The sequence below is a fragment of the Oncorhynchus clarkii genome, chromosome 15, assembly GCF_045791955.1.
Source record: "Oncorhynchus clarkii lewisi isolate Uvic-CL-2024 chromosome 15, UVic_Ocla_1.0, whole genome shotgun sequence".
Lineage (NCBI taxonomy): Eukaryota > Metazoa > Chordata > Actinopteri > Salmoniformes > Salmonidae > Oncorhynchus > Oncorhynchus clarkii.
Window position 1 is genome coordinate 15,131,297 of NC_092161.1, and position 27,470 is coordinate 15,158,766.

General features: G+C 43.6%; 2 protein-coding genes across 21 annotated transcripts in view; both read right to left on the reverse strand.

Annotated features, from left to right (window-relative positions):
• Positions 1 to 3,396: 3,396 nt before the first annotated feature.
• Positions 3,397 to 12,042, reverse strand: LOC139366937 (eukaryotic translation initiation factor 5A-1-like). Of its 3 annotated transcripts, none has more exons than XM_071104699.1 (5): positions 12,024 to 12,042; positions 7,974 to 8,161; positions 7,047 to 7,151; positions 3,888 to 4,019; positions 3,397 to 3,780 (listed from the first exon to the last, which is right to left on the reverse strand). In XM_071104699.1, coding segments are annotated over exons 1-5 (495 nt in total). In that variant the 5' UTR covers positions 12,025 to 12,042; the 3' UTR covers positions 3,397 to 3,711. The 3 variants fall into 3 exon arrangements, with proteins under 3 accessions (XP_070960800.1, XP_070960799.1, XP_070960802.1); XM_071104698.1 differs by lacking the exon at positions 12,024 to 12,042 and adding an exon at positions 11,660 to 11,690; XM_071104701.1 differs by lacking the exon at positions 12,024 to 12,042 and adding an exon at positions 11,517 to 11,562.
• A 1,287-nt stretch (positions 12,043 to 13,329) lies between these two features.
• LOC139366938 (TRAF2 and NCK-interacting protein kinase-like) overlaps positions 13,330 to 27,470 on the reverse strand; it is a 74,175-nt gene continuing 60,034 nt past the window's right edge. For 13 of the 18 annotated variants that reach the window (XM_071104705.1, XM_071104722.1, XM_071104707.1 and 10 more), the window contains 2 exons: positions 16,411 to 16,550; positions 14,146 to 16,283 (listed from right to left, as the gene is read on the reverse strand). In XM_071104705.1, the coding sequence (XP_070960806.1) occupies positions 16,200 to 16,283; positions 16,411 to 16,550 (224 nt within the window). In that variant the 3' untranslated portion in view covers positions 14,146 to 16,199. Of the gene's footprint in view, positions 16,284 to 16,410; positions 16,551 to 27,470 lie in introns of all 18 variants that reach the window. The other 5 variants (XM_071104716.1, XM_071104712.1, XM_071104718.1 and 2 more) reach the window with 5 other exon arrangements.

A 27,470-nucleotide genomic window follows, 5' to 3' on the forward strand; every position in this document is an offset into this window, starting at 1 on the left:
AGTGCATGTCTGTGTGTGCCAGTGGGCGGTTGCCCAAGATGAGAGAGGACATATCAGCAGCAGGTTTAAAATAATCCCAAACTAGATCACCAATTAAAAACATTACTTGTAGCAGTTATAGTTAACTAGGGAGATAACTACGGATTCATTTCGCTGTCGCCTTTCCACTGGTACTGTAGAGCCTAAATAAATCTGCACCGTTGGAAAATGGGGATTCCCCTCTATTTAACAGTAGCCATTTAATTGCGACAACATATTCTAATAGCCTAACTGACTAAACTTGCTGTGCATAGATCACCCCTGAAACAATAATTTACGCTTATATGATAACACGTCTAGTTGTACCTTGCTTTGAAGTGACCTACCTTATCCATTTGATCCCTGATTTATTGAATGAGGGAATCATTTTGTAAAGACAAAAGGTATTTGGTTGGAATATTTTACACCAAGGGTGGCAACCCTCCTCCAGGTTAGCTACTGGGTGTGCAGGCGCTTGTTCAAGCCCTGGTCTAACCACATTGTAGCCTAAACATCAGTTGCTCAACAGGACCTTGATAAGCAGACTTGGGTGTTTCAGGGCTGGATCAAAAGCCAAACCTGCACACACAGAAGTTATCCAGATGGGGGGGTTTACCACATGTGACTAACAGTGCAGTTCTATGTGGAGGGCTAAGTGCCTTGATCAAGGCACAATGGCAGGTGGTGGTAGGTCTACATGGGATCAGACTTTTTTCATGTAGGCTATAAGTCATAAACATTTGGTTAAAACCCATGGAAAATGTGTATAAACCATTAAGTCTCTATATAATATAATTTGTGAATTTCGGTGAACATAGTCTAATGGACTGACCTGGAAGACAGCTCCTGCATTTATCCGTCAATCACTGGGTAAACCGTTTGGACGCTACCGACGTTTGTGAGAAGACTGATTTTTGGGATGTCTCATGGTCTGACAAACACCGCCGATACGGACGGTCACCATTGGTGAGACGCAGTCCACGCAACAACAAAAAACGAATTTATTTTAGACAGATTGTGATCTAGGGGGTTAAGTTTAAAATTTTCTTCCACTTTAAACATGATTTTTTTGTAGATTACTGACAATTAAAATACATTTTAATCCCACTTAAAAGTACAAACAATTTACATACACAAACGACTACATCTCCTCTGCCCAGACCAACGCGCTCACACCCCATCCCTAATGTCTGTAACATGACCTGAAACTGCACCATTTTGTTTCTCTCTGTAACACATTTACTTTCAATATTTAAATAAATGTTTTTTTCCCTTTCATTGTGTTGATGACATAGCCCGGGCATCCACAAAATTAATGCACTGGGTCTTTTCTACTCTGTATTAGAGGACTGATACAGCCCGTTCCATTTCATCCCAAAGGAGTTCCATTAGGTTGAGGTCTGGGGACTGTGCAGCCAACTCAAGATAACTGAACTCGCTGTCATGTTCCAGGCAAGGTTTTTCCACTCAGTTGTCCGGTATTGGTGATGGCATACCCACTGGAGCCACTTCTCGTTTTTAGCTGATAGCAGTGGAACCCAGTGTGGTCGTCTGTTGTAATATCCCACCCATGAAAAGGATCAACAAGTTGTTCGTTTTGAGATGCCGTTCTGCACAACACTGTTGTAGTGCGCAGTTGTTTGTCAGCCGCTCGTTTGCCCATTCTAATATTATATAGAACAGTAACTGAATGCCTTGATGCCTGCCTGCTTTATATAGCAAGCCATGGCCACATGACTCACTGTAGGAGTGATCCATTTTCATGAACAGGGTGGTGTACTTAAACTGGCCTGAGTGTTTGTACTAGTTTAGTGTTAAGGTTTATCTGACTCATTGTCCTGGTTTGAGAGCCTTGATGACCCCCACTCAAGCATGCAGATGAGTTGTGTATGAGATATGAATTGTTGTGTGGAGAGAATGGAGTCTTCACACTGCAGTGTCAGGCATTCCGGCAGGGTGTGGCTAGCTGCCATATATGCCCCTGCAGGGATAGGGCTTCATCTTGGCTCAAACCCAGCCAGTTTCACTTAGTCATTGAACCTCAACTGAGCCCTGAACACTGGTGATATCTGCAGTGCTTTGCTACTGCAGCTTGCCGTGTACTCTGTCTGGGCATGAGACTGGAAGGACAGGAAGCAGTGGAGTGAGTGTACTTCTCAGGGTATCAGGGCCCAGATGATCAAATTATTGGGATAGGATGCATAGAACTAGAATGACTAGAACAGGCATCCCCATTCAAGTCAATGAGTCATTCGTTCTATTCATTCCATCCTATAAAAACAGGTATCAAACCCAGGCTGTACAAGTGCTTTGAGACTGCTGTAGCAAACTGCCCTTAAGGCTGGTAGTGATGAACTGATGATGTACAACTCAATATTGCAGAAGGCTTCATCTCCTTTTCCAACTTCCACCATTCTGATTCATCAGACTTATGCTCAGACCAGTGCAGAGGGAGCTGAAGTCATGTTAACGATGTGTCAGTTGCCAGGGATCAAACTGATATACTATGGTCCCGGGCAACTTGGACAGCGCAGAGTCCACAACCAAAGCTGAAACCTATCCATTCCTGTGTCATTATTTAACAGAATCAGGCATTGGTTGGAGAGTGAAACATTTTAGTGTGAAGACAAACACAGAACCACCACCAAGAAGGCTGTTTTTCTATTTGTTTTAACTTTATTATTTTTTGCCATCTCCAGTCAGGTGACAAAGGCCTCGAGTGAACAAAATAAGTTTGCAACTCCACCCCCCCCCCCCCCCCGATCGAGCCCCTCACACCTCACTGCAAAATGCCTTCCAGAACATTCTACGCCGCCACACCAACGCCTCACTCTTTCCGACTATTATGGGATGCCCAGGGCGGGGCTAGGTTGCCATGGTGATAGGCAAACGCACTGGGCCCTCCGGCTTTCTAAACAGACAGAGCGGCATTGACAAGAGAAATCACTGAAGTTTGGTTCCATATTTAGCATCTTTTCTCTAATGTTCTTTCTTCATATCGAAGTGTTTTGAAATGCTGGAGTGGTACTGTTAAGACTGCTTGTTAAGTGCTAGCCACCAGCGTTCTCACGGTTTGGGAGAAAAGCATCGGAGTTGTCTGATCAGCCAGAGCAGAGAGGCCATGCTGGGAAGCAGCAGTATGGCAGCCAGAGGGACAACCCTAACGTAGTTCAATGTCAGTAAAAGGGGCCCCAAGCCCCCCCTCCCACCATTCAAACAGCTCCCCCCTCCCTCTAAAAAGGCATCAGACGAGCTCAATTATAAGGAATATAAAATTATCATAAAAAAGCTGGATCCCATCATTATTTTAAACATTCAGGAATGTATGTGGCAAGACAAACATCTCGAAGGCAAAAATAAACAGGAATGAGGAAGAAGTCAAAAAAAGAATCTATATTTCACCAATAAGTACTTTTCTTTATATAGTAGATTATGTAGAACTAAACAAAACCTCAGTGATCCGGCAGAATGCCAGCCAACACAGCGAGCGTGCCGCAGTAACGCTGGGACAGTCCGACAGCGTCGGAGAGAGAGAAACCAAAAAACGAGAGGGGAAAAAACAAAGGAGTAATCACAACAGAATGATTGAGGTTGTCTGTGAAGGCCGTCGCTTTGGTGACAGAAGAACCAATAAGAATACTAGAGACTGGTTGTGGGTGGAGTTTGTTGCCTGGGCAGGTCAGTCCTGTCTTTCTATTTGCCACCGGTCATCTGCTTAATGGCCACAGCACACTCCTCCCCCATAGCAGACAGCACAGAGACCTGCAGACAGATATGATTGGTTAAGGCTAAGACCACCACTAACCAAAACAAACTGGTCACGCTTCACACACACCACCCAAAACATGCACACACACCCCCAGACTCACCAGGATATCCTCTGAAGCGGCAAACTTCTGCTCGATCTCCTTGCCCAGGTCTGAATCAGGCACGCGCAGGTCCTCCCTCACGTCTCCATTGTCACCCATGAGGGACATGAACCCATCAGTGATGTTCAACAGCTGGAAACACAAGCACCATGTTACATCTACAGTCGGACACATGAAGGCACATTCCAGGTAGTCTTCATTTTAGTCACCGTGCAGATCAGAACGCAATAAGCAAAATAAAGACAAGCGATGGTGTGAGAGGTGAACATGTTGGGAAGTGTGTGTGTTAATTTGTTTTGTTAGCCATCACATCGGGTGTGTGACCTGGTCACTGTGGTGTAACGGCCATCTCCAAGGAGATCTCTGTAGCAAGAACCATTCACACTCACACCACGGGTATTGGGTGCAGTGCTGGGTGATCGTCGTGCATTAACACAGGGGAACGCTCCAATGCCAACCAGTGTGAGCAAATATACAATTTACAGTTACATTAAGTGGAACTGACAGCGTTAACTACTTTGCACATATGAAAAAAACAAATCAATCTAAAATATTTAATTCCCAGTTTATGCTACAAAACCAACTTTATAAGAGGTTTAAAAGTAGGTTATATTTGACTCAACATTCCACGATGTACACTAAGGCATTGTTGGCAGAAAATATGGAGGTAGTTTAATGCATGATAAATATAATTCACCAAAACATTTCTTGGTAGTGCCAAAAAATATTGCTATAAGGTTGTAAATCACAGCTGGCCTGGTACATCGTTTTCTGCCTCTATTCAGGATGCACTGTCAGTTTCCACGACTCAATATTTTGGACAGAAACAGATGAATGTAACTAAGGCTGGGAATGTCAATACAATGAAACTAGCAAGGGCAATGATCACAAGTCAGTCATAACGTGGCGTATCTATTTATGTAGCAAGCTAAAAACACGGAGCCTAACGTTAGCTAGCTGCTAGGAGGATGTCATTGGAGTGGGTGAGTTACCAACCCCCCCCCCCCCCCCCCCAATATCATTTCTTGGTGGATATACACAGCTAGATATGCAGGTGTCATTTGGTTAGTGAGCAACAACTTAAAACAACTTATCCAGAGTGGATTTGCCAACGACAAAGATATGCTATCAGCTCCGATACCAGCACAGTCTTTGTTTCAGAGCGCAGAATAACTGTTTAATTTACCAACGCAAAACACGGGCTGAATATGACTGGTGTTAGTAAAGGTAGACAAAAAGCCAGTCAAGAACACTCTAGATAACATGCAAACAGCCTAGCTAACTAGCTCTGCTACGGCAAGTAAACTGGTCAGAGAGGTGGTCTCATTTGTGTCTGGAAGTAGCTAGCAAGCAAGCTAGCCAAATTCAGCCAGTTAGCTTGATTGCAGGCAAGCTGCAGAAGGACGAGTAAGCTACAATTCCCCATAGTTTATCAGTGCAAATTTTGACAGCCAACTAGCAGAAACAGTTTGACAGGATTTATCTAATGTTTCTTCGCTAGATTTTTAGCTCATCCTGCTCTGGCTAGCATTAGTTGTTGATGTGCATAAGAGGGAGAGAGAGCTTACCTCTTTATGGTTGTTTGATCAATAGGACTGTCAAGTTCCCAAATGTAAGAGGACTAAGGTGGTATTTACATAGTTGCAGAAATCCATTCAGGTGTATTTTGTGGCTTTTGGTGAATGTGTTCTAATGATCTAAAGTTGTGCTGTTGCAACTGCCTGTAAACACAGTCCAGTTCAAAGTGAATGATGACAGGCCCTACTGCCTGTAAACACAGTCCAGTTCAAAGTGAATGATGACAGGCCCTACTGCCTGTAAACACAGTCCAGTTCAAAGTGAATGATGACAGGCCCAACTGCCTGTAAACACACAGTCCAGTTCAAGACGATGATGACAGGCTTCTATGGCAAATGGCTTGTTTGCATAAAGGTCTACTGTAGCCCTGGTTGAATATGGTGCACCGGTCTGCATAGACTTTTTAGGTTTTATTTGCTGCCGTGTTAATTGTTCGAATGCAAAGCTACTTTCCCATTCTATATTGCTATAGAATTTTCACAAATGCCTTAGTATACATCATTCCCAAACATTCTAATTTATCAAGATGACCATATCTAAGTGCTAGCTTGTCATTCTTCCTGGGGGTTTATGTGAACAGATTTAAAAAAATTAAAAAAAATGATTTAGCCAAAATGCAGTCAGTTCCACTTTAATATGTGATCAAATGTGTTTAAACTAAGTACCCAGAATGAGTGAGAAGCACTGAGGCACCCAATTGACCATACCTTAAAGGATCTGCATGGTCAATCAGGCATCTGCATTGGCCGCGTAGCATTTACTGTGATACAGCCTCTGCAATGGCCGCGTAGCATTTACTGTGATACAGCCTCTGCAATGGCCGCGTAGCATTTACTGTGATACGGCCTCTGCATTGGCCGCGTAGCATTCACTGTGATACGGCCTCTGCATTGGCCGCGTAGCATTTACTGTGATACGGCCTCTGCATTGGCCGCGCAGCATTTACTGTGATACGGCCTCTGCATTGGCCGCGCAGCATTTACTGTGATACGGCCTCTGCATTGGCCGCGCAGCATTTACTGTGATACGGCCTCTGCATTGGCCGCGCAGCATTCACTGTGATACGGCCTCTGCATTGGCCGCGTAGCATTTACTGTGATACGGCCTCTGCAGAAATCAGGGCATTCATATACCAACGTATTTGATCCTGCTTTGTGACATAGGTCTTCCCCCAGATAATGTAACCAACCGGTAAACAACTTCCCAATGCCTTAGCAACTACTTCAGAGCAGTACATCTCTGGACAAGGATGACAGCAGTTCTCACAAGTCCCCATACACACTGACCGGCTGAAAAACCATTGTGACCTGCCCAAATACAAAACTACACAGGCAGTCTTCTGGGAGTTTCTAGCCTTATTATCCCAGACTGTGGTTGGATTGACAGCAGACAGTGACTGCAGTGTTAAGTGGCTTTGCTAGTCTCTAGGAGAGTAGTGGCCTGATAGAATTAGTCAAGTCCTTATTGAATTAGTAGGCAAGAGGTTAACTGGTATTCTAATTATGTGAAAACATGTTGGATAAGAGAACCCTTTGTGGCATAGGAAAATCTTCACTGGGCAGGAAGGGAGCTCACACTGACCTGGAACTCATTCCTCTTGATGTGGGGCACGTCCATGTTGTGGGTGGAGGGGCACATGTCCTCATACTTCTTGTTGGTGAAGATGTCAATGCCCACCATGTTAACCTAAAGAGGACGGAGAGTTTTACTACACCACTAACAGCAGTGTCATAACATGCTAATTAAAACCTCATTTGACGAGTCAAAAGTTATGATTGGAGAATTCAGACAAAGCCCTTATATGGGTAAATTACTACAGATGTGGACAACGCATGTACTATTATGGGTGCTGGTTACAGAACTCAACTGTTTTATATCAAAATCTGGGTCGGACTTTGCTGTCCATGAGACGAGAACATGCTCTCGTGTTTGTCTATAAAACACTTCTGAATAAACTACCTCATTTATCATCACTCATCAATATTATAATTCCTAAAACCAGGTTTCAAGCATGGATTACACTTGAGGCCCATGTGATTTCCACAGAGTTGGGTATGGCTGCCTTCTCCTGTTTATGGAATAGCCTGCAGACTAAACTTAAAACTTGACTGTCCCCCTGTTGCCCATTTTAAACATTTATTGGAGGATATTTATTTTTATTTTGCTTGTAACGGTTTCGGGTAATGCAGGTTATTGTGCGGTTAGGGGAATAACCTGTGTGTACATGTAATAATCTGCTGCTGTATTTGTGTGTTTTATCTGTGATCGTTTTGTTTGTCTTGTGTAGTTTCTTAATCATTGTACCTAAACTGTATGTGTAAACATGTATACGCAGGGCCCAGCTGTAAGAGAGACCTTGGTCTCAGTTTGTGTTCCTTGTTGAAATAAAGGTATAATAATAATGTACACCCAATATCAGATCACCCAAATTCCCCAATACTGCTGGACATTTCCACCATGGGCATCCCTAGAGTTTGGTATTTGTACGCATGTCCAGTCAATCCCTACCTTGGCGTGTCCGTGCTTTCCTGTCTTGGAGGTGGACATTTCCACGATCTTGCAAGGGCGTCCCTTCAACACCACATAGCCGTTCTTTCGCAGGGCAGAGCACTGCATAGGAATGGTGGCGGAGGCGCCAGACTCTCCGGTGGTGAAGTCAAGATCAGTGTCTGCCATGGTGCGATGGATTAGGGGCACTGCAGGGGAAGATGAATAGGTCAGAACAGGCAATTACAGCTACAGCAGTGCCATTTAAATTCAATGATGTATGAATACTGATCAGAAAAGTCCAGAAACCTTGATTAAATAAGGAAAAACATCCCTGATTGAGCTACCGCACTGGTAATACATCCACTGGTCTATACTGGACAAATTTAACTTTTGACTGTACAGTGCCAAAACTCAGTCCACTCTTGACATTCTGAAAGACATCACAACACTTACAATACCAGAGAAATGACTCGCGCATAGCTCAGCTCAAGAACAGCAAGTTCTAAAGGGTCAATGAGTGTTAACACGTACATTAATAATTCCATATTAAACTGATTATGGCAGTAGGCCGTGTATGGCTATTATTATGTAAACGCCTTACTCTGCTCATCTAAATTGGAGTAAGGTCAGAATCGAGGTAAGCATACGCCGATTAAAAACACCTGGTTTTGTGAGCAATATTAAGACATGTTAACAGTTTAAAATCAGAGTTCCAGCAGTGTAGTTGAACTGCGTATGTGCCAGCACCAATCAGACAGCATCATTACATTTTGGTACACCAGACGTATATTGAACAAAAATAAAACGCAACAAATCAAAGATTTTACTGAGTTACAGTTCATGAGGAATTCAGTGAATTGAAATAAACACATTAGGCCTTACTCTATGGATTTCACATGACTGGGAATACAGACCTGCATCTGTTGGTCAGATGTATTTTTTTTAATGGGCCTAAGGATCTCATCACGGTATTTCTGCACATTCAAATTGCCATCAATAAAATGCAATCATGTTTGTTGTCCGCAGCTTAAGTCTGCCCAAACCATAACTCCACGACATCATAAAACGTGGCCTGCAGTTGTGAGGCCGGATGGATATACTGCCAAATTCTCTAAAACAATGTTGGAGGCAGCTTATGGTAGAGAAATTAACATTCAATTATCTGGCAACAGCTCTGGTGGACATTCCTGCAGTCAGCATGCCAATTGCACGCTCCCTCAACTTGAGACATCTGTGGCATTGTTGTGACAGCCTGCACATTTTAGTGTGACCTTTTGTCTCCAGCACAAGGTCCACCTTTACATGTCAGGTGGATGGATTATCTTGACAAAAGGAAAAAGCTCACTAATGGGGATGTAAACAAATGTGCCAAACATTTGAGAGCTTTTTGTATGTTTGGGAAATTCCTGGGATATTTCACTTCAGCTCATGAAACCAATTTACATGTTACATTCAGTGTACATTTATTTCCAATGGAGTGCTGCGTTTTCCTTAGGAACATTGTGTTGCAGAGGCAGTGTGTTCTGGGTGGTGCGCACATTGGATTCATCCAAAATGTATGCAAACAAATAATATGCGTAGGCTAAACCGAAACAGTAGCAAAAGGTGAATGCTTAACTTTTGTTGCACACATTCACTATAAAATGTTGGGTTTACATAATGAAAAGTTCTGACAATTTATTACACAGCATTGATGCAATGACACTGTCGGTCTGCTTAAGGTGTTGTGCACAAGTGAGTTGTGAAAAATTAGAAGCATACGTCTTAGTTTACATACTAACTGTATATGTCCGAACTCAGAATCAAATTGGTTTCCCATAAGCATGGCTGCTGTGGTGGAACGTTTATTTTGATTGACGATTTTCTGCATTTATCAAAGTTGATTGATTTCAGGCATGTCCATGTAAACAGCCAGGATTAGTTGTTTTTGCAAAGCATGTTAATCAACATTATATGAGAGTGAATGTAACCATAGTCAATGTGGAAATTATTGAGCATTTGGCTCCTATCCTGACCATGTCAAATCGCATCCTCGACTTCATGATTATTAAACCCATCCATGACTAATGGGGACTACGTCATAGCCAACATCGTGTGGAGCTGGGGTGTCAAACTCATCCCGTGGAGGGCCTAGTGTCTTCAGGCTTTTCCCTTTCAATTAAGACCTAGACAACCAGTTGAGATGAGTTCCTTAATAATCAGTGACCTTATTTCATCAATCAAGTACGAGGAGCGAAAACCTGCAACCAATCGATTCTCCGTGGATCGAGTTTGATACACGTGATGTGGAGGATGAAAACGTGGGAATGGACGTCCCAGCACCAGTGGAAAGCTTGCAGACAATATTAAAGGTGACTCTTAACATAATTTCACAAATCAGACGAAAAGAGTCGAACAGGGCCCGACCTCTTCTGGTTAAACATCCCCACGCCCTGTCCACGTGTCCCAGTTTGGCCTGCGCCTTGACTCGGGAGGCAGAACCGGAGTTCGCCGCGCAATAAACCTGACGCATCATAGTGCCCTGGTAAATAACGGAGGCCTGGCCCGGAACGCTCGTAACCGACCGGACAACATTTATTGCCTCGACAACTTCCTCTGCGTTAACGTCAGCTAGCTAATGATAAACAAGTACCAGCGATACCGTTCAGCCAACTTCTGACAAGTTTGCCTAGGTTAGTAAAGAGGCTAATAATATATCCGGCCAGGCCCGGCAACACGCTAGGTAACGTTGATGAACAAGTTGGGCGAATACATTAACACCGATTAATGATTTTAAAGACATACATACCAAATTTGAGTATTCAACTAATAAGCGACTCGTTGGTTTATAAATAGAAGCGATAACGTGTTATCCAACTGGCCAGATGGCTAGCTAGAATGAAAGTGTTCAGCGTGCTGCTGTTAGCTAGAATGACTATTTCATGCTGTTGTCGGAAAGCTAATTTTGTCAACGTGTGGGTAACTATAAGTAGTTGGCATTTAATCCATGCCAATATAGATAAACGTTCCCATATTTGTACAACGAACTATCATTAAAATGTAGCCAGCCAGCTACGACATGGTTAGCAAGCGTTAGTGATTACGAACACATTGTTACCTAGCCAGTTAGCTAATGTTAGCTAGCGATTACCAAAACAACGTTTTGTCTAAACAAATGGTCATTTTTAGAAAGTTACAATTTCAGTCATTACACAACTATATGCATGTTCAGTCTCATGTCAAAGTACATTACAGCATGGTTAGCTTTCCTAGCGGAGTTGTCAACATTTGGCTAGCTGGCTAGGCTAGTATGTCCAGTAAGACATGATGACTAACAACTTCCAACAAGCGCGCGGAAGGCCTCATGCCTCTTCATTAGAGCCGTGGATACAGAAACATGGGACCCACACCCTATCGCTGAGAGCACCTACACTCAGCAAACAAACTTAATTTCGACCTTTTCACTTCTCTTTCGACTACCAAAACCTAAAACGAATATGACCAGTCAAAAATGAACTGACAAACTACTAAAAGTTGTATGTTTTGCCCCGTGAACAGAAGCACGCGCCATGCAACGCTTACCTTCCAGGAAAAAGAGGAACGGGACTGCGCAAGCGCGACCAATTTTACTGCGGCATCCGTAGGGTCGTCACAAGTTGCCACAAATCATAAACCCCGCCTATTTATACAATTTCTCGTAATGTTTTTTTAAACCTAACACTAACCTTCCAATTGGCTCATTCATCCCCCTTAGGTCGTTGCTGTAATTGCGAATGTTCAGTTAATTTCTGGTAAAAAAAAGGGTTAAATAAGTCATAAGGGGGCATTTATGGCTTCCATTAAAGTGGTAGTCCAAAAATGTGTCTCTAGTAGTCTCTAGCCCAAAAATGGACTAAAGAAGCTTAACATTGCTCCTCGTAGTCCAAGGACCTTACATGTTCTGTTTAGAGACGAATTGGCTCTTACGACCAAGTACTCCATCTTAACGCGAATCGATTTTCCATTGCGGTACACTAAAAAAAAATACACAAAGCCCTCTACTTTCACATCACATCAAAATAATTCCACAAATTAAAAATATACACTTACTGTACACTGTTTTAACGCAGTTGCAGCCAACACTATTTGTTTTCAGTGACGACCCGCTTGCGGCGTTCTTCCATTCACACACAGGTGTTTGGAGACCAAGATAGCTAATTAGCACGTCTTTAGTCCCTGAGCCAGGGTGGGTCGGTCGTGCTCACTTGAGCCGACGATGTCTCATAATGATTTTTTTGAACATATCTGTCCCTGGAGTTGGATAATATCTGATAGCAGTGCAGCAATTGTAACTTTCTGTATGTTATCACTATTCATTTAATTTCTCCCATAGGTATTTAGCCTATGACAAACAATGTCAGTACATAACACGTTATTGCTCACTTAAATCCGTTAGTCATATATAATTGGAAAGCTTAGATTCACAGCTATCCATCAGACACGTTTTTGGAATTTTCAGGTGAAAATGACTTTGACCTCTAGGATACATATCAAAATTACCTGTATAAATGGCTACATTTTAAACTTGGTTTGATAAGTGGTTCTGAAAGTCATGAAATTACCTTTCAAATGATATATAATATAACCAACTTTGATGGCGTAGGCTACAACTATTATATACAAAATCACCTTTATCTTGCCATTGACATTAGAATGTTGGAAGCTTAGCCATAGAATTCCATGTAGTGGGGCAGCTATGTTTTAGGATTGTAAATGTAGTGATAGAGGCAGCAACTTGCACACACACAGCTGGAACTGGGGGTTTAAAAAGATGAGTAGATACTGGGCCATCACAGAATTCACACATTAACCCCACTGAAACCTTTTACCAATTTGGCTATAATTCTGTATTTCTTTGTGATTGGTTGAGTTCGTCTTGCATAGCCCGGTGCCCCAGGTGGGCTGAGTTTGTTCATTTAAGGCCATTCCTTAAATGAACAAGTGAGCTCTGCAATGGAGTCAAACGTGGTTTCTATGTTTGATACCGTTCCATTTATTCCATTCCAGCCATTACAATGAGCCCGTCCTCCTATAGCTCCTCCCACCAGCCTCCACTGGTGTACAGTAAATGTATATTTTAGAATTTGTGAAATTTTCATGTGATATGAAAGTAGAGTGTTTTATGTTTCTAGGACTGTACCGCAATTGAGAATCCATTCATATTTAGATGGAGTATTTGAGCTGTTTTGGCTGCCAGAGCCAATTCACCTCTAAACAGAACATGTAAGGTCTACTACAAGTAACGTTAGGTCGTTAGCCCAATATTGAACTAAAGGAGCCTATGTTTGCCGAAGATAGCACACTAGATGAGAGGGAATATAGGCTCACAACCCAATAATTTAATTAGGAGAAATGAGTCATTCACACAGCACATCTTTAATAATGCATGTTGTCATTTGGAAACATGAAGTGTGTGTGTCAGTAGGTTACATTGAAAAGTCCAAACAAAAAGCATCCAGAATCACATTAATCACCATCAGTAATGACATGTATCCAAGCTCATCAGCCATACACACTACCTCCCTCTGTGTCTCGGTGTCAGAACATTAAGTCAGTAGTTAGTTCTCTTTATTACTAAACTGTAAGGACACTAGGATCCAGTGTCCACATACCAGCCTAACATTGTGTTCCCTTATCAATGTTTTCACTAATTGAAAAACAAATATTTGTGATGTGAGCTTTGAGACCCAAAAAAGTCTAAAGAAGCTATGAGAAGACCTACTGCAGTCAGTCCTGATCTGCTCTCCCCACACTTTTACATGCAGACAACCAGAACAGAACACTGGAGAACTGCTCTCAGACCAGTGGTTGAAGTGGGCTGGTGCTGACCGGTACTGGTACAGAGATCAGGCTCTTCTCATTTGCTACAGCTTGAGTACCGGCACCTCTGATAGAATAATGTGTGTGTTAGGGAGCTCAAGATGGGAGACAAAGTTGGCAGGGAGGGAATTACTTGGCCAAAAGTGTGTGATGGTGCTGCTGTGCATTTTAGATTTCAGAAGACATCCAGACAGTAAAGTAAAGCAGTAGAGGACGTCTCTGTAATCATGTCTGTACAAGGAAGGACAGTTACGTTTCAACATCACATAGTGGAGTGGAGTACCAGTCTGGGGGCGGGGTTATTGTCCCAGTGATTCAGATGAGATGAAAGCACTCAGTCACTCAACGCACAGACGGTCTTAACAGTGGCAGAGTTTAATCCTGTACTGTTAGCAGGGAAGACAAGTCTCATATGCACACACATACTCTGATACATACAAAATATTTAAATACAAATTATACCACGATAAAAACATTTTTAGAAATCCCTTAAACCATTTTCTCTATTCTGTAGAAAGCCTTATAGTATGAACATGATGGCTGTCTTTTTCTAAATGATCAGTCAGATATAATGAAATGCTTAATCATATTTCTCCTACGGTTTCTTGGAATCAACCCCTTCTCTCTAACCTATACTCCTGCAGTATTCACAGATCTGACAGGACTAGATAGGAAAAAGCAAGAGGTCTGCCGACCCAGGTTCATACACCGGTCGGTCACACATATTTATCCAGTCCTTTCAGATCTATGACGACTGAAGATGTAAGCGATTAGTGGATGGAGTAGGCTCATGCCTATTACCCTGTGTTACATACAACGCCACATCAGTAGTCAATCATCATCATTGGTTCAGTACACACAGACACCCTCGTCCACTTTCACCAACTACCTTGGCAGATCTTATGTTACAGAGTCAGACACTGTATCCTAGAAGACTACACGTGATTCAACTTAATGGTGGAGATTCATAGTGTGGTCATTCTACCTGGACGTCTAAAGCTAGTTTGAGTACATTTAAACGACCCCAGTGTAAGGTCCTGACTGACGCTAACATGGTGGGTCTCATTTTGGAAAGTTAATCGTCCCAACCTTGCATCTCTCCAGTTAGACCTGTGTATTGCCTTAGTTTAGAAGTCAGGATTGATGATGACGAGCAGTATAGGTGCCACTATGCACATGCACAGAAGCAGGTGAACCAACAGAGACAGATGTGTCACTACGCACCATGTACAGAAGCAGGTGAACCAAAGGAGACAGGGGAAAAGCTGGAGAAAAGAGGTGGTGTGTAGGAAGAAGTCTGACCATTAACCAAGCCATACATCTGTTCCATGCAGCCATTTTTATCTCCATATCAAATCATTTCTGGGTAACAATTAAGTACCTGTGATTGTTTTCTATTAAAATGGTAAAAATAAACATTTCTTAAGCAATAATTTTGCTAGTACTGTCTGGGAGTGGTAAGGGGGAAACAAAATTAGCTGCTATTGGCAGAAAGGATTGCAACTCTTTCTTATTGGTCTAACTAATTTACAAAAATAGTGATGTCACCATGGAAGGCCAAAACTCCCACCAAACAGGCTGAAATTCAGGAGGAAGATAAACTAAACAAACTCAGACTGCTCTCGGTCTCTCATCATCTTCTGTCTTCCTTTTGTCTGTCCTCTGTTGTTCTGTCTCAGTGGAAGAGTGTCCGATAGGAAAGCAGGTCTGTTTCATATCATAGAATGTGGCATTTACAAATGTGTAACGATAGAAATACGGCAAATAGATTGACTGTCAAATAGAACATTCGCAGAGAAAGTGGGGAGCACAGGTGAACTAGAACAAGAATGGCATCTTTGCCAAGAGTATCATTTTTTTGGTGACCATTGGTGACAATATTGATATTTTTTAAACTGCTCCAGCAGTCAGGAATCTACACTCACCCCCACCATATATACACAAAGGTCAGGGGTCATGACAATACCCTTAGTCGCTGACCCCTGACCCCATTAGGGAGACTACACTAGCACATCCTGTCACTACCTCCCAAAAACAAAAACACCTGGGATAAACACTGAGGCTACGTCCAAAATGCCTACTCTGACCAAAAGTATTGCACTATGTAGGAAATAGGGGGCCATCTCACACAGAGCCTGAGAGAAACTAAGACAACAGAGAGAAAGAGTGTTGTCTGAGCGTGATCTGGAGTTGCTGTTCCTCTCTGGTTCCTCTTGTGGTTGTAGGTTGCTACTGCAGATGTCTGCCTGGATGGGAGACTGTTTCTCTCCTCCCGTCGCTGCTGAGCCGCCAGCTGCTCTGTGTTCACTCGTCTGTCTTAGTTCTCCCTCTTCATCCCTCCACCCTGACCTCTGGTTAGGTATGTACAGTATGGAGGGAAGAAGTAAGGAGGAGGGTTTGCCAGGGTTACCAGTTCATCATAGAGCTCCGGTTCAGGGTCATGAAGAAGACTTGGCTGCTGCCGCCGGAACGCACAGAGGCAAAAAACACCTGCAGACAAGCACACAGCATCATGAGGAGGGTTAGCATGTGTGCTGGCTTATATTTTTAGGATTTCTTGCAGCTTGTGTGTGTGTGCTCTTAGCTTGTATACATGTGTTTGTGCTTACACACACACCTTGTCGTTCCTCTCCGACAGGAACTTCAGTCGCTGAGCTCGCTTGTGCATGAAAACTCCGTCGAGGTGTCCCGTCTCCACGGAGCGGATCTCAATGGCCTTCTCTCCCCAGCCCATGATCTGGTTGGAGTGGATGTAGGCTGGGGGAGGGACAGGGACATACAGACAGGGGATTGGACAGGAGAGCACTCACTCAAACCAGTCACCCAATCACAGATCACACCCCTAGGCCACGCCTCTGGGAGGATATCATTGCAGCAGTTTCTGTTTCTAAATCTGAATGGCGGATAAAAACTCAAACACCTGAGCTATCCAGCCTGAGGGGGGATGGGGAGGGGCAGTTTCATATGGACCCAGGGGGCAACGCTAGTAGGAGAGATCCCCAGAGTTATGGGGGGGAGAGTCAAAGTGAACCGCAGAGAGCTACTAGGAGAAACGGCCATCTGAGCGTCTACTGACTGTGATGACTCTTGTATGGTGGTTCTACAGGATGGTAACCCTGCCCCTGGGTGGTAATACTGTAGCAGGGATTGTGCAGGTGATTGATGACTATGAGGATGGTTACAGCAGTAGCAGCATAAGGATAGTTGGGTGATTTTACCTCCCAGTTCTGTCATCCAGCTCCTGTGTACTCAGGAAGTGGGCTGGCCAACGGACTGGAATGAGTGTGTGTGTGTCGGTGTGGGCCTGTCTCTGTATGTGTTTGTATGTACTGGTTTGTATTGGTCATGGTGGCTTGGGGCTGTATATGTTGATATAGTATGTGTGTGTTGGGGCCGGGGTTGAGAGGCCTTTTAAAGGAAGGCGATATCAACTCAGGGGTAGAAGCTCCTAGGACTGAGTACAGTCTCAAAACACAACACAAACCCACAGTGTTTCAGACAGAGACAGAATGAGCCAACTGAAAACAGTCAATCAGACTGACAAGACAAACTGATGCTTGGTGTTAGAGTGGAGAGACAAAAGAGAAGCAGAAAAGGGCAGAGCTGATCTAAAGACACAGGGAGATCCATTTGAGATCTACTGGGATTAAAGCAATAGGGTACTGGTTTCCCCATCACTAACTAAACCTAGCCCTGAGCTTTGTAATTACATGTGATGGGTGTTGTTAATAGACCTGGGCCAAATATTTGAGGGCGCTTGGACTGCACACTTTTGGTACTATTCCATGGCACAGAGGTCACTTAATCAAGCACAGCTCAAGTGCTTGAAAGTATTTGATGTATGTACATAAAGACAAACAGAAAGTGTCACCATCCTAAAGAGAGACAGGTGTCACAGTGTCAAGAAAAATTATGTGAACCCTTTGAAAATATCTGGATTTGTGCATAAATTGGTAATAACATTTGATCTGATCTTCATCTAGGTCACAACAATAGACAAACACAGTGTGCTTAAACTAATAACACACAGACAATTCTACGTTTTCATGCCTTTATTGAACACACCATGTAAATATTCACAGTGCAGGGTGGAAAAAGTATGTGAACCCTTGGATTTAATAACTGGTTGACCCTCCTTTGGCAGCAATAACCTCAACCAAACATTATCTGTAGTTGTGGATCAGACCTCCACAACGGTCAGGAGGAATTTTGGACCATTCATCTTTACAAAACTGTTTCAGTTCAGCAATATTCTTGGGATGTCTGGTGTGAACTGCTCTTTTGAGGTCATGCCACAGCATCTCAATCGGGTTGAGGTCAGGACTCTGACTGGGCCACTCCAGAAGGCATATTTTCTTCTGTTGAAGCCATTCTGTTGTTGATTTACTTCTATGTTTTGGGTCGTTGTCCTGTTGCATTACCCAACTTCTGTTGAGCTTCAATTGGCGGACAGACAGCCTAACATTCTCCTGCAAAATGTATTGATAAACTTGGGAATTCATTTTTCCGTCGATGAACGCAAGCTGTCCAGGCCCTGTGGCAGCAAAGCAGCTCCAAACCATGATGCTCCCTCCACCATACTTTACAGATGGCATGAGGTTTTGATGTTGGTGTGCTGTGGATTTTTTTCTCCACACATAGTGTTGTGTGTTCCTTACAAACAACTCAACTGTAGTGTCATCTGTCCGCAGAATATTCTGCCAACATCAAGGTGCACTTTTGCAAACTTCAGATGTGCAGAAATGTTTTTTTTTGGACAGCAGTTGCTTCTTCCGTGGTGTCTTCACATGAACACCATTCTTGTTTAGTGTTTTACGAATCATAGACTCGTCAACAGATATGTTAGCATGTTCCAGAGATTTCTGTAAGTCTTTAGCTGACACTCTAGGATTCTTCTTTACCTCATTGAGTATTCTGCGCTGTGCTCTTGCAGTCATCGTTACAGGACGGCCACTCCTAGGAAGAGGAGCAACAGTGGTGAACGTTCTCCATTTATAGACACTTGGTCTTACCGTGGACTGATGAACATCAAGGCTTTTAGAGATACTTTTGTAACCCTTTCCAGCTTTATGCAAGTCAACAATTCTTAGTCTTTGGTCTTCTGAGATCTCTTTTGTTCGAGGCATGGTTCACATCAGGCAATGCTTCTTGTGAATAGCAAACTCAAATTGTGTGTTTTTTATAGAGCAAGGCAGCTCTAACCAACATCTCCAACCTCATCTCATTGATTGAACTCCAGGTTAACTGACTCCTGACTTCAATTAGTTTTTGGAGAAGTCATACTTTTTCCAACCTACACTGTGAATGTTTAAATGTTGTAATCAATATAGACACGAAAAATACAATAATTTGTGTGTTATTAGTTTAAGCACACTGTTTGTCTATTGTTGTGACTTAGATCAGATCAAATTGTATGACCAATTTATGCAGAAATCCAGGTAATTCCAAGGGTTCACATACTTTTTCTTGCCACTGTATATCATAGACCTATAGAGACATCTAGACATACTTTTGGTCATTTACGGTTTGTGGACACCTTCTCATTGAATATCTCATTCCAAAATCATGGGCATTAATATGGAGTTGGTCCCCACTTTGCTGCTATAACAGCCTCCACTCTCCTGGGAAGGCTTTCCACTAGATGTTGGAACATTGCTTCCATTCAGCCACAAGAGCATCAGTGAGGTCGGACACTGATGTTGGGTGATTAGGCCTGGCTAGCAGTCGGCATTCCAATTCATCCCAAAGGTGTTCAATGGGGTTGAGGTTAGGGCTCTGTGCAGGCCAGTCAAGTTCTTCTACACCAATCTTAACAAAGCATTTCTATATGGACCTGGCTTTGTGCACGGGGGCATTGTCATGCAGAAAAAGGAAAGGGCCTTCCCCAAACTGTTGCCACAAAGTTGGAAGCACAGAATTGTCTAGAATGTCATTGTATGCTGTAGTGTTAACATTTCCCTTCACTGCCTAGCCAGAACAATGAAAAACAGCCCCAGACCATTATTCCTCCTCCACCAAACTTTACAGTTGGCACTATGCATTGGGGCAGGTAGCGTCTCCTGGCATCCGCCAAACCCAGATTCGTCTGTCGGACTGCAAGGTAGTGAAGTGTGATTTTTCACTCCTGAAAACACGTTTCCACTGCTCCAGAGTCAAATGGTGGTGAGCTTTACACAACTCCAGCCGACGCTTGGCATTGCGCATGGTGATCTTAGGCTTGTGTGTGGATGCTCGGCCATGGAAACCCATTTCATGAAGCTCTCGAAGAACAGTTCTTGTGCTGACGTTGCTTCCAGGGGCAGTTTGGAACTTGGTAGTGAGTGTTCAGAGGACAGACAATTTTTTTATTTCAGCACTCGCCAGTCACGTTCGGGGCAGAGCCATTGTTGAGCATAGATGTTTCCACTTCACAATAACAGCAGTTACAGATGACCGGGGCAGCTCTAGCAGGGCAGACATTTGACAAACTGACTTTTTGGAAAGGTGGCATCCAATGTGGGTGCTACGTTGAAAGTCACTGAGCTCTTCAGTAAGGCCATTCTACTGCCAAGGTTTGTCTATGTAGATTGCATGGCTGTGTGCTCGATTTTATACACCTGTCAGCAACGGGTGTGGCTGAAATAGCAGAATCCATTAATTTGAAGGTGTGTCCACACACTTTTGTATATTGAGTGTCTCTCTCTTAGACCTACAGAGACGGGTAGCTATTTCCTAGACCTACAGAGACGGGTAGCTATTTCCTAGACCTACAGAGACGGGTAGCTATATCCTAGACATACAGAGACGGGTAGCTATATCCTAGACCTACAGAGACGGGTAGCTATATCCTAGACCTACAGAGAGGTAGATAGATACAGTACCAGCCAAAAGGTTGGACACACCTACTCATTCAAGGGTTTTTCTTTATTTTTACTATTTTATACATTGTAGAATAATAGTGAAGGCATCAACACTATAAAATAAGCCATATGGAATCATGTAGTAACCAAAAAACACAGAACCACATGGGTGGTCATTTTGACCCCACGGGGTGAGATCTTGCGTGGAGCCCCAGATCGAGGGAGATTGTCAGTGGTCTTGTATGTCTTCCATTTCCTAATAATTGCTCCCACAGTTGATTTCTTCAAACCAAGCTGCTTACCTATTGCAGATTCAGTCTTCCCAGTTTGGTGCAGGTCTACAATTTTGTTTCTGGTGTCCTTTGACAGCTCTTTGGTCTTGGCCATAGTGGAGTTTGAAGTGTGACTGTTTGAGGTTGCGGACAGGTGTCTTTTATACTGATAACAAGTTCAAACAGGTGCCATGAATACAGGTAACGAGTGGAGGACAGAGGAGCCTCTTAAAGAAGAAGTTACAGGTCTGTGAGAGCCAGAAATCTTGCTTGTTTGTAGGTGACCAAATACTTATTTTCCACCATAATTTGCAAATAAATTCATAAAAAATCCTACAATGTGATTTTCTGGATTTTTTTCCCTCATTTTGTCTGTCATAGTTAAAGTGCACCTATGATGAAAATTACAGGCCTCATATTTTTAAGTGGGAGAACTTGCACAATTGGTGGCTGACTAAATACTTTTTTGCCACATGGTATTTATTTTAAATAAAATTGCAACAATTTTTTTTCCAATTTTCGCTTCGTGATTATGAGGTAGTGTGTATAGATTGATGGCAAATAAAATGTATTTAATCCATTTTAGAATAAGGCTGTAAATGAACAAAATGTGGGGGGAAAAGGAAGGGGTATGACTACTTTCCGAATGCACTGTATATCCACGACCTAGAGAGACCGGTAGATAGAGAGATCCTAGACCTAGAGAGACCGGTAGATAGAGAGATCCTAGACCTAGAGAGATCGGTAGATAGAGAGATCCTAGACCTAGAGAGATCGGTAGATAGAGAGATCCTAGACCTAGAGAGACCGGTAGATAGAGAGATCCTAGACCTAGAGAGACCGGTAGATAGAGAGATCCTAGACCTAGAGAGATCGGTAGATAGAGAGATCCTAGACCTAGAGAGACCGGTAGATAGAGAGATCCTAGACCTAGAGAGACCGGTAGATAGAGAGATCCTAGACCTAGAGAGACCGGTAGATAGAGAGATCCTAGACCTAGAGAGACCGGTAGATAGAGAGATCCTAGACCTAGAGAGACCGGTAGATAGAGAGATCCTAGACCTAGAGAGACCGGTAGATAGAGAGATCCTAGACCTAGAGAGACCGGTAGATAGAGAGATCCTAGACCTAGAGAGACTGGTAGATAGAGAGATCCTATCCTAGACCTAGAGAGACCTAGAGAGACTGGTAGATAGAGATATCCTAGACGGGTAGATAGAGATATCCTAGACCTAGAGAGACGGGTAGATGGAGAGATCCTAGACCTAGAGATAGAGAGATCCTAGACCTAGAGAGACAGGTAGATAGAGAGATCCTAGACCTAGAGAGACCGGTAGATAGAGAGATCCTAGACCTAGAGAGACAGGTAGATAGAGATATCCTAGACCTAGAGAGACAGGTAGAGATAGACCTAGAGATATCCTAGACCTAGAGAGACAGGTAGATAGAGATATCCTAGACCTAGAGAGACAGGTAGATAGAGAGATCCTAGACCTAGAGATATCCTAGACCTAGAGAGACAGGTAGATAGAGATATCCTAGACCTAGAGAGACGGGTAGATAGAGAGATCCTAGACCTAGAGAGACGGGTAGATAGAGAGATCCTAGACCTAGAGAGAGAGATATCCTAGACCTAGAGAGACTAGAGAGACCGGTAGTTAGAGAGATCCTAGACCTAGAGAGACAGGTAGATAGAGATATCCTAGACCTAGAGAGACAGGTAGATAGAGAGATCCTAGACCTAGAGATATCCTAGACCTAGAGAGACAGGTAGATAGGTAGATAGAGATATCCTAGACCTAGAGAGACAGGTAGATAGAGATATCCTAGACCTAGAGATAGACCTAGAGATATCCTAGACAGGTAGATAGAGAGATCCTAGACTTAGAGAGACAGGTAGATAGAGATATCCTAGACCTACAGGACAGGTAGATAGAGATATCCTAGACCTAGAGAGACAGGTAGATAGAGAGATATCCTAGACCTAGAGAGACAGGTAGATAGAGATATCCTAGACCTAGAGATATCCTAGACCTAGAGAGACAGGTAGATAGATTTATCCTAGACCTAGAGAGACAGGTAGATAGAGATATCCTAGACCTAGAGAGACGGGTAGATAGAGAGATCCTAGACCTAGAGAGACGGGTAGATAGAGATATCCTAGACCTAGAGATATCCTAGACCTAGAGAGACAGGTAGATAGAGATATCCTAGACCTAGAGAGACAGGTAGATAGAGAGATCCTAGACCTAGAGATATCCTAGACCTAGAGAGACAGGTAGATAGAGAGATCCTAGACCTAGAGAGACGGGTAGATAGAGAGATCCTAGACCTAGAGAGACGGGTAGATAGAGAGATCCTAGACCTAGAGAGACGGGTAGATAGAGAGATCCTAGACCTAGAGAGACGGGTAGATAGAGAGATCCTAGACCTAGAGAGGGGTAGATAGAGAGATCCTAGACCTAGAGAGACGGGTAGATAGAGAGATCCTAGACCTAGAGAGACGGGTAGATAGAGATATCCTAGACCTAGAGATATCCTAGACCTAGAGAGACAGGTAGATAGAGATATCCTAGACCTAGAGAGACAGGTAGATAGAGATATCCTAGACCTAGAGATATCCTAGACCTAGAGAGACAGGTAGATAGATTTATCCTAGACCTAGAGAGACAGGTAGATAGAGATATCCTAGACCTAGAGAGACGGGTAGATAGAGAGATCCTAGACCTAGAGAGACGGGTAGATAGAGATATCCTAGACCTAGAGATATCCTAGACCTAGAGAGACAGGTAGATAGATTTATCCTAGACCTAGAGAGACAGGTAGATAGAGATATCCTAGACCTAGAGAGACAGGTAGATAGAGAGATCCTAGACTTAGAGAGACAGGTAGATAGAGATATTCTAGACCTAGAGATATCCTAGACCTAGAGAGACAGGTAGATAGAGAGATCCTAGACTTAGAGAGACAGGTAGATAGAGATATTCTAGACCTAGAGATATCCTAGACCTAGAGAGACAGGTTGATAGAGAGATCCTAGACCTAGAGAGATGGGTAGATAGAGATATCCTAGACCTAGAGAGACGGGTAGATAGAGAGATCCTAGACCTAGAGAGATGGGTAGATAGAGAGATCCTAGACCTAGAGAGACAGGTAGATAGAGAGATCCTAGACCTAGAGAGACCGGTAGTTAGAGAGATCCTAGACCTAGAGAGACAGGTAGATAGAGATATCCTAGACCTAGAGAGACAGGTAGATAGAGAGATCCTAGACCTAGAGATATCCTAGACCTAGAGAGACAGGTAGATAGAGAGATCCTAGACCTAGAGAGACGGGTAGATAGAGAGATCCTAGACCTAGAGAGACGGGTAGATAGAGAGATCCTAGACCTAGAGAGACGGGTAGATAGAGAGATCCTAGACCTAGAGAGACGGGTAGATAGAGAGATCCTAGACCTAGAGAGACAGGTAGATAGAGATATCCTAGACCTAGAGAGACAGGTAGATAGAGATATCCTAGACCTAGAGATATCCTAGACCTAGAGAGACAGGTAGATAGATTTATCCTAGACCTAGAGAGACGGGTAGATAGAGAGATCCTAGACCTAGAGAGACGGGTAGATAGAGAGATCCTAGACCTAGAGAGACGGGTAGATAGAGAGATCCTAGACCTAGAGAGACAGGTAGATAGAGATATCCTAGACCTAGAGAGACAGGTAGATAGAGATATCCTAGACCTAGAGATATCCTAGACCTAGAGAGACAGGTAGATAGATTTATCCTAGACCTAGAGAGACAGGTAGATAGAGATATCCTAGACCTAGAGAGACGGGTAGATAGAGAGATCCTAGACCTAGAGAGACGGGTAGATAGAGAGATCCTAGACCTAGAGATATCCTAGACCTAGAGAGACAGGTAGATAGAGATATCCTAGACCTAGAGAGACAGGTAGATAGAGATATCCTAGACCTAGAGATATCCTAGACCTAGAGAGACAGGAAGATAGATTTATCCTAGACCTAGAGAGACAGGTAGATAGAGATATAGAGAGATCCTAGACTTAGAGAGACAGGTAGATAGAGATATCCTAGACCTAGAGATATCCTAGACCTAGAGAGACAGGTAGATAGAGAGATCCTAGACTTAGAGAGACAGGTTGATAGAGAGATCCTAGAGCTAGAGAGATGGGTAGATAGATCATGTACAGGTAGATATCCACAATATTTCAGTATCAGCTGTTTGCCAACCAAACAGCAACACAAAATAACATTGTAACAAAGTAGCAGACAAATAGACACACAAACATTTATCCTTGTGCTGGGGACAGGGGCACGACTCTAGGGGTAGGAAGTGTGTAGGAGCATGCAGAGTGGTGTAAGTGTCTGAGTTCTACGGGTGTGTTATTATATACAGTTGAAGTCGAAAGTTTACATACACCTTAGCCAAATACATTTAAACTCAGTTTTTCACAATTCCTGATATTTAATCCTTGTAAAAATGCCCTGTTTTAGGTCAGTTAGGATCACCACTTTATTTTAATAATGTGAAATGTCAGAATAATAGTAGAGAGAATGATTTATTTCAGCTTTTATTTATTTAATCACATTCCTCATGGGTCAGAAGTTTACATACACTCAATTAGTATTTGGTAGCATTGCCTTTAAATTGTTTAACTTGGGTCAAACATTTTGGGTAGCCTTCCACAAGCTTCCCACAACAAGTTGGATGAATTTTGGCCCATTCCTCCTGACAGAGCTGGTGTAACTGAGTCAGGTTTGTAGGCCTCCTTGCTCGCTCACGCGTTTTCAGTTCTGCCCACAAATGTTCTATAGGATTGAGGTCAGGGCTTTGTGATGGCCACTCCAATACCTTGACTTTGTTGTCCTTAAGCCATTTTGTCACAACTTTGGAAGTATGCTTGGGGCCATTGTCCATTTGGAAGACCCATTTGCAACCAAGCTTTAACTTCCTGACCGATGTCTTGAGATGTTGCTTCAATATATCCACATAATTTTCCTACCTCATGATTCCATCTATTTTGTGAAGTGCACCAGTCCCTCCTGCAGCAAAGCACCCCCACAACATGATGCTGCCACCCCCATGCTTCACGGTTGGGATGGTATTCTTCGGCTTGCAAGCCTCCCCCTTTTTTCTCCAAACATAACGATAATGGTCATTATTGGCCAAACAGTTCTATTTTTGTTTCATCAGACCAGAGGACATTTCTCCAAAAAGTACGATCTTTGTCCCCATGTTCAGTTGCAAACCGTAGTCTGGCTTTTTAATGGTGGTTTTGGAGCAGTGGCTTCTTCCTTGCTGAGCGGCCTTTCAGGTTATGTCGATATAGGACTTATTTTACTGTGGATATAGATACTTTTGTACCTCTTTCCTCCAGCATCTTCACAAGGTCCTTTGCTGTTGTTCTGGGATTGATTTGCCCTTTTCGCACCAAAGTACGTTCATCTCTAGGAGACAGAACGCGTCTCCTTCCTGAGCGGTATGATGGCTGCGTGGTCCCATGGTGTTTATACTTGCGTACTATTGTTTGTACAGATGATAGTGGTACCTTCAGGCGTTTTGAAATTGCTCCCAAGGATGAACCAGACTTGTGGAGGTCTACAGTTCTTTTTCTGAGTTCTTGGCTGATTTCTTTTGATTTTCCCATGATGTCAAGCAAAGAGGCACTGAGTTTGAAGGTAGGCCTTGAAATACACCCTGGTACACCTCCAATTGACTCAAATGATGTCAACTAGCCTATCAGAAACTTCTAAAGCTATGACATCATTTCTGGAATTTTCCAAGCTGTTTAAAAGGCACAGTCAACTTAGTGTATGTAAACTTCTGACCCACTGGAATTGTGAAACAGTAAAATATGTGAAATAATCTGTCTATAAACAATTGCTGGAAAAATGTACTTGTGTCGTGCACAAAGTAGATGTCCTAACCGACTTGCCAAAACTATAGTTTGTAAACAAGACATTTCTGGAGTGGTTGAAAAATGAGTTTTAATGACTCCAACCTAAGTGTATGTTAACTTCCGACTTCAACTGTATAACATGTGGAAGGGGGGGGGTCGGAGTCGGGTGGGAGGAGCAGGGGTCGGGTGGGAGGAGCAGGGGTCGGGTGGGAGGAGCAGGGGTCGGGTGGGAGGAGCAGGGGTCGGGTGGGAGGAGCAGGGTTCGGAGTCGGGTGGGAGGAGCAGGGGTCGGGTGGGAGGAGCAGGGGTCGGGTGGGAGGAGCAGGATGGGAGGAGCAGGGGTCGGGTGGGAGGAGCAGGGGTCGGGTGGGCGGAGCAGGGGTCGGAGTCGGGGGGGAGGAGCAGGGGTCGGTGTCGGGTGGGAGGAGCAGGTGTCGGGTGGGAGGAGCAGGGTTCGGAGTCGGGTGGGAGGAGCAGGTGTCGGGTGGGAGGAGCAGGGGTCGGAGTCGGGTGGGAGGAGCAGGGGTCGGAGTCGGGTGGGAGGAGCAGGGGTCGGAGTCGGGTGGGAGGAGCAGGGTTCGGAGTCGGGTGGGAGGAGCAGGGGTCGGAGTCGGGTGGGAGGAGCAGGGGTCGGAGTCGGGTGGGAGGAG